Source organism: Amphiura filiformis, chromosome 12, assembly GCF_039555335.1.
Source record: "Amphiura filiformis chromosome 12, Afil_fr2py, whole genome shotgun sequence".
NCBI lineage: Eukaryota > Metazoa > Echinodermata > Ophiuroidea > Amphilepidida > Amphiuridae > Amphiura > Amphiura filiformis.
Genome location: NC_092639.1, coordinates 63,019,482 through 63,027,023, shown reverse-complemented (window position 1 = coordinate 63,027,023; position 7,542 = coordinate 63,019,482). Strand labels below are relative to the sequence as shown.

Below are 7,542 nucleotides of genomic sequence, written 5' to 3'. Positions count from 1 at the left end.
TGCAAAACTTGTTTGAAAACCCATTTGAAAATTTGCATATTGACATAGGTGTATGTGATCACGAGCTACTTGTACTTCTGAACGAAGAAAACCTTAAATGGCCCAAGTTTGTCAGAAAGATCAGCGTACTTTGGAAACAGGGCAACGAAGGCACTGACCAAGCCGCAAACCTTACAGTGAAGTTATTGAAATCAATGACACGCGTTACCTCAATGGAAATATTGGCACATCCATCCTATGTGAAGTCATACTGTACTGACCTTATCAAAGGCATGATTGGTGTGATCAAAACAGTTGAGTACTTCCATTGTCAAGTCCCATTTGATCACGTGCGGATGGCGCAGTTCCTTGATCAACAAAATCTGAAAACCTTGAAATTGTTGTCGCACAGAGACATCAAATTTGACTGTACCTATTTGTTCAAGAAGTTAACACGCCTCCAATCAATTCGTGAATTGGAATGCTCAGTGTGTAGCGATTTGAGAACATTGGCGATATTTCTGAATCGACAGAGTAGTATCAAAAAGCTTGCAATTATCCCAAAAGAACGTTTGGATTGTAGCAAGTTTCTCAAAGTTATGACCACTAATCCTCAGGTGACTAAAACTCTAGAAGAGTTGGAGCTGTCACATCTAGATTGCGAAAGTGAGGAATCAATGTCCAAATTTGTATCTCAAAACATTTCTTTGCGTAGGTTAGTAATAAGAGAATGTACCTCAAAACCGTCAACCGCTAAGTCCATGCTTATCAACAGCCCGTGCCAATCCCTCCAAGTGGTGATCCTAGACCGGTGTAGCAGACAATTGGTGGAAACTCTTATCCCCGTCCTCAGGTTTGGAGCCCTTAAAGAATTCCGTGTTGAAAACGTACCTGAATTACGTGAACCTGATTGTGCCAAGCTTTTCAAGGTGATGAAGGAAAGTGGTAAGCAGAAGAAAGCTTTGCCATTGCAAATATTTAGTATGAGAGGGACCCATATTGGCAAAGCAATCCTGCAGTTAGGGGAGACATTCTCATTTACAAAGCATCTGACAATGCTAGATATTAACGACACCGCGTTACCATTCAGAGATATACGGGATTTCTTTGAAGATCTTTGGCAACTACCAAGCTTGGAGCACCTTGATCTGGGCAATAACAAACTCGGTAGTGCGATGAGGCGGCGACCAAATAGTCTTGCTAATCGCGAGATACGTGGCCGGCCACTGAATCTAAGAAGCCTGAATCTAAGCTCGTGCGATCTGACTGAAGAGAATCGCAACGTGCTGTCTTCTATATTAGGAAATGCGCCGCTGCTTGAAGAGCTTGATCTCTCGGATAACCCTATTCTAGGTAAATCCTCCATAAGACAAAAGAGGTGAATGTCAATTTGAAGTCACCAAACTTGCACAAGTTGAATCTTGATAACACTGGCATTGCAAGCGCGAGTATGTCCGAGCTGTGTGCCAACTGGCTGAACAAAGGCACGTTTCCACAGTTAGCGGTGCTGTCTCTTCGCGACAATGGTTTGGGGTCAGTTGAACTTGAAAAAATCGCGACAATGTTTCAGAACGAGCTCGATGTCGTAACAGGTATGAGTTACATTGTTCTTGATGTCTATGATGAGGAGCGGGTTACTGAACAATCAAACACGAAAGTTTGAAGTTGGCGGTGGAAGCAGTGCGCACCTGGTCGTCCCGACACTGTCCTCGGGAGTAAAGTCCACGTCATTTGAAGCTTGGTCCCCAACATGCTCGGAGGATAAACTGTGACTAATTTTGACCCCAGTTTGAACTTTTATTGACTCTTCCCTCAACCGCCACTTTGGATTTTAATGGAATATCCTTGATGTCTTTTGGAACAATATAGGGGATAGCGTGGTGCCGTGATTGAATGGGATACTCGGTACGTCATTTCCCGGTGATTGTCAGGGCCGGATTTACCATTGGGCCAGATGGGCCCGGGCCCAGGCCCCAACATTGCCCTGTGCATCTTGCTTTTTAGCCCGAAAAACACCATGTTTTGCGCAAAAACAGGGTAAAATTGCAAAATTTTCCGAGCTTCGCGCACTGGTCCGTTATGTAGCAAAATTCACCTTTATTTTGGGTCAAAATGTCTGCAATTGATTTTTTTTTTTTTTTTTGTCCTAGTAAAATCTATGCTCGTTTCCCTCTAAATTGTAATGCTCCCGCCGCCACTATCGATCTTATACCTAACCCAAAACTTGGGCTTAGTGAGTGCACATGCCTTTTTGGCCTGGCCCAGGGCCTCAAAAAAGGTGGCCCTGGTGATGGCCATGCACTTGCTCATGTTGCTGGTGTATTGGTTTGATAGAAAGTCTGAATTTAATTGTTTAATTGGCTATGTCTGTAGATTTCAGTTGTCCTTATGCATGCATTCAGATTAATCCATCCATCGGTTAGGACGTTAAAGTCATTGATCCCATATAGGCCTACAGAGGTTCATAAAAGAAATCTAAGTTGACATGATGTAAACTGTTTGCGTGGTTCTGAACGAAGTTATAAGGTTCTGATAATTTGAATATATTGATATGGACCATAATGGAATAAAACGCCTCTCGGATCTGGGACTATGGTCCAGAAATCTAGGTATCATTATCTAAGACAAACAGGGTTGGTGTGGTTGAGTCCAGGAGAGCAAAGGTTGGCCTACCTCCAGGACTAGTTTATTAATTCGAGGTAAAACATAGTCCTCTCTTTTTCATTTTATGTAAATAAACTTCTCTTTTAGGCGTGCTATTTAATACTTAAAATCATGATCCATTCTACACAATCAGTATTTTTTATTATAAGTACAATGTATTATAGCCAAATAAAAAAAAGGTTTGTCTAACCTTAGAAAAGCCACACCGGTTTGCAATCTGTATTTCTTTTATTTTTAGGACTATGTGAAATGCGCCATTTCTTTTCTTTTGGGTCATTTTTAAAAATTTGTTGGCTAAAACAACCCAAAAACTCACAATGCCTAAAAAAACGCTATTCGCGTGATCTCCTCAGACAAACCTCTTTTTTATGTAGAGACCAGTATTATAGAATTTTTTTGCTGCTAATCGGTGCAAAAATGCTACATGCATCCTACATTCTGAAGTACATTATTAATTTATTATGTATCAAAGGGCTCACAAGTTTTAAGTCCCCTCCAAGACATTTCTTTATCAAAAAGTTGTTGACGACATTAAAAAAATTCTAAATGGTGTTGGTAGCCTATTTTGTTCACACTCAATCCAATTTACAATGTCTGACGTCGTTACATACGGTCAAAATGGCTCATTTATGTAAGAACATTTGCACTTCAATTTAAGAGTTCAATATGTTATACTAAAATACTTACACATTTCATGATCCTTTCTTAGCTCACCAAGAAATTCGCGTCCCCGATAGTTGAAGTTCAGTCTGTATATTCTGCAACTTCTCAAGCTGCATCTTTTCTTACATGAGCCATTGTGACCGAACCCAACGATGTGTATGAATTGGACCGGGTGTCTAGAATCAAATAGCCTATTATATAGTATACCTTTCTCGAGTCGGTAATTTCCCAGCAAACACACAAGGTTTTACAGAAAAGGTTTAAATGTCGGGTTATATAAAGGGTATAAAAACGTTTTAATAACATTCATACAACCTTGTCCAAAACTTAATGCAAAACATTATAATATAATGTTATTTAACTGTTGACAAAATATTTTGCAAAAATGATTGCACAATATAATTTACAATTTAACGTTTTAAAAACGTATTGATAATCTTTATATATTATAACCCGACATTTAAATGTTGTTCAAACGTTTTAAAATCATATTTGTGTCTGCTGGGTTAGATATTGTTTTTCATTGTATTTCTAAATGTAATGATGAGAAGTACATAAAAGTATGTAAAGAAATGATGCAAGGAATCCAACTAGTATAACAGATTCCTACAAAATTCAGTTTTGAGAAAATCTCAAAATTTTGATTTTACATTATTATGTCATTATGTTTATGATAAAGACTGAATTCTTGCTTGCAGTTCTAGCTATTTATAGCCATGTGCTACGTCCAACCCAACCCTGTCCAACCCATCCCTGTAACCGATCTCACATCCAAAACCAATGCTTTACTAAATTGTCACACTTTCATATCCTCCCATAGTTTAGGTCCCTGGATCGATGCCCTGGGTTAAATAGCAAAACCTAAAACTACCAAAAAACTGAAACTAGATTGTTCTCTGTCCTCGGGTTGGTTTTAATTATGAAGGCAACAGCTTCAATCAGTGGCACAAGAAGACACAATGGGAATGTTTTAATTATGAAGGCAACAGCTTCAATCAGTGGCACAAGAAGACACAATGGGAATGAACTTTGAGACAATACAATACACATAGGAAGCACATATTACTTCAAAAGAACTTTTATTTATTCAACAAGCAAAAATAAAGTCAAAATAAATTCCTGGGGAATAGTCTTTTTAACAGACTATTGCATAGGGAATAGTTTTTATGTACTTCTTATAAAGGAGGGCAAAGCTAATTCAATGACTGCACTTTTAACCAATCAGATGACAGGAATCTATTATGTGACCATCTCCAACAAAAGCAAGTCGTCAGACATGTTTTTGAGTAATAGGTCTTTAAAGATGACATTCCCATAAAAAATGAAATTTTGGAATTCTTAATTTCATGGTATTTGACTGCAAGTAGACTTTCAAATCTTATTAGAAGAGGTTTATTTAATCAATAACTTTGATAATCCCTATTCAATCCTGTGTAAGGCAAGAATTTACCGTAATTGGCCCATTACTTGGAATAGCAATTTGGCAAAAATATCAAGGTACCAAAATTATCCATATCTTGAACAGTATTGATGGTATTTATATAATTTTGGTATTATTTTTTAAAGCTTATTGTCTTGTGCTTACATTTGTTTTTAAATCATTGAATGTCAAAAATGCGACTTGTTCCTGGTTTTGTCAGAGCGGGTCACATATGAGGAATATACTAGTAATTACTTATTTAATGTGATATCAGTAATTCATTGAAATGAGTGTTACAAGAAATGCAACAGCAAAAAGGTGCATAATCATTATATTAAATATATTACATTCAAAATTCAACAATATAATGTAAACAGAAAGGAGGGCTATAGGGTGAATATGTGTTACAATGCTATGTTTTATTTAATTAATTTTGCTATTACCGTACATTTGAATCTGAAAAACAAACAGTGTTTGTAGACTATATATTGTGTTTTGTCTCAAGTTGAGAGTAACGCCGTGTTGGATTTTGCAGTGGCAGATTCGAATCGTGAATGCTAATCTAATCCCATGAGGCATATACACACATGTACAACGGCGATTCGTCTGTACGTTGGCAACATAACTGCATAACTGCACCGATTCGAAACTGGCACTGCAAAATCCAACACGGCGTTACTCTCAACTTGAAATGAGACACACCACATTAAGTGTTTTTCCCCCAGGTTTTTTTAAGCTTGTACACATTATATGTTTTGTTGACTCTTTATTTTCATCACACTTGATTATGGTCTTGAATGTTCATTGGCTTTTAACGGAGGAGTCAAATGGCTCATGCAATGTATGATAAAATAGGCCTATACCATATTCTCTCTAATTACAGTCCACTCTGAAAACTGTTCCACAAATGCTGTCAAAATGCCATACCTGTAGTACCCGTATTTTCGAACACTGATAACATGATATCCATGTGTGTGTGCAGCCATTGCATTGCTATCAACAGTGTTTACAGTATAAATTCATTATTGTTTGCATTGGTAAAAAGACCTTTAATTAATGACACTTTTTGGAAAATGCAAGGGGCAATAATTGTAGAGAATACAGTATAATATACATTTATCATTACATTACTTTGGAATGATCCTATAGAGTTATTACTATCTACAATATCATTTTATTTTGTACATATTTTGTACAACTCTTTTTATTATTTTTAATATGGCCTTTAGGCCTACACATTGTAATTGGCTACAAATATATATGGGAGATCGTCATGTTAAGGAATCTTACAATTCGCTAGCATAGTGCAAGTTAGAATATGACCATTGCTAGGTCAACAGGTTCACGCTTTGTTTGTTACAAACCAATGATCGAAATGATCAAAAAGCCTATGCCATATCATAATTAGGAACAGGTGCATGAGCCCAGGCATGAACCAGTAACCAATGGTTACTAACGTGCACTACGTCAGCGAATTACAACTAAATATTGAAGAACAAAGAATAAACCCATTGTAAATTACATGTACAGTTGGCACATATGTGAAATAAAACAATCCATCTTTGGCTTAAAAAATCTTGAATTAAACAAGAATGATTAATGATACAATATTGCACAAAATTCAAATCATTATACAAAAATAACAATACATCAGTTTTTCGTGTTATACTTAAGCTCTCTATGTGCATCTCAATCTCCAGCTGTGCCATCCTAGGACACCACAGTGACTTATTAAGGAGAACTCAATTGCCATTCCACAATATCTGTATTATGCCACCAAAAGAGGTGAAAAGAATAATACCTCCGACATGGGTGGGGGCTAACAGGGGTAAAACAGCCCATTACGTGGCTTGAGCCTGATAAACACAACAAAGCAAAACATTACAGTATTAGCCCATTTGCCTTTTTGAAGGACAATTTTGGAGGATAATTCATTTGCTATTGCCCTGAATTTCATGTACCCCCCTCAGGCCCCAAGGCTATTTCTGGGCGGCCCTGCAAAAGATCCCCTCTGGTGGCCAACAGGTGCGCAGGACTATGGCCTGGGACCTAATCAATTATGATAGCATTAATTTCTATAAGGAGATACACCCCTCACATCACCTGCTGTAGTCAGCACCTCTCTTGGACTTGACTGTGCGCTATGTGGTGACAAATACGATGGACTATATGGGGCCTAATCAATTATGATAGCATTAATTCCTGTCAGGAGATACACCCCTCACATCACCTGCTGTAGTCAGCACCTCTCTTGGACTTGACTGTGCGCTATGTGGTGACAGATGCGCTGGACTATATGGGGCCTAATCAATTATGATAGCATTAATTCCTGTCGGGTGACACACCTCTCACATCACCTGCTGTAGTAAGCACCTCTCTTGGACTCGGCTGTGCACTGCGCGGTGACAGATGCGCCGGACTGGGTGTATCAGTACTAGACCCACTACCATCATATAGAACATGAACTGCATCACCGCACACATTCACCAAACACTGACACTGTAAAATCAAATTACAAAAAAAAGTATAGTTTAGATTGATATGATTTGAGATTACCATCTTTTCCTTGTTGAATAAAATATGAAGGAATTGATGTCCCTGTTCTTTTTTGGAGGATTGGCAAAATAACCGAAATTTCTTTTTAGTCAGTAAAGTAAATACATCACAAAAAGCAATTATCTCCCCTTTAAGGTGGTACTCCACCCCCTGATAAATTTTGTGACTAATTTTGCATTTTTCTCAAAAAATAACTACACACTGGTAACAAAAGTTACATATGGGACAAGTAATCCAGTTTCTTCATTGAAATTTCAGTG

At 37.8% G+C, this 7,542-nt stretch overlaps 1 protein-coding gene across 1 annotated transcript in view; it reads right to left on the bottom strand.

Moving 5' to 3' along the window:
* Positions 1 to 4,351: 4,351 nt before the first annotated feature.
* The window catches only part of LOC140166555 (C2 domain-containing protein 5-like), a 37,191-nt gene continuing 34,000 nt past the window's right edge, over positions 4,352 to 7,542 (bottom strand). Inside the window, exon 31 of the mRNA XM_072190049.1 lies at positions 4,352 to 7,225. Within this exon, the coding sequence (XP_072046150.1) occupies positions 7,049 to 7,225 (177 nt within the window). The 3' untranslated portion in view covers positions 4,352 to 7,048. The remainder of the gene's footprint in view (positions 7,226 to 7,542) is intronic.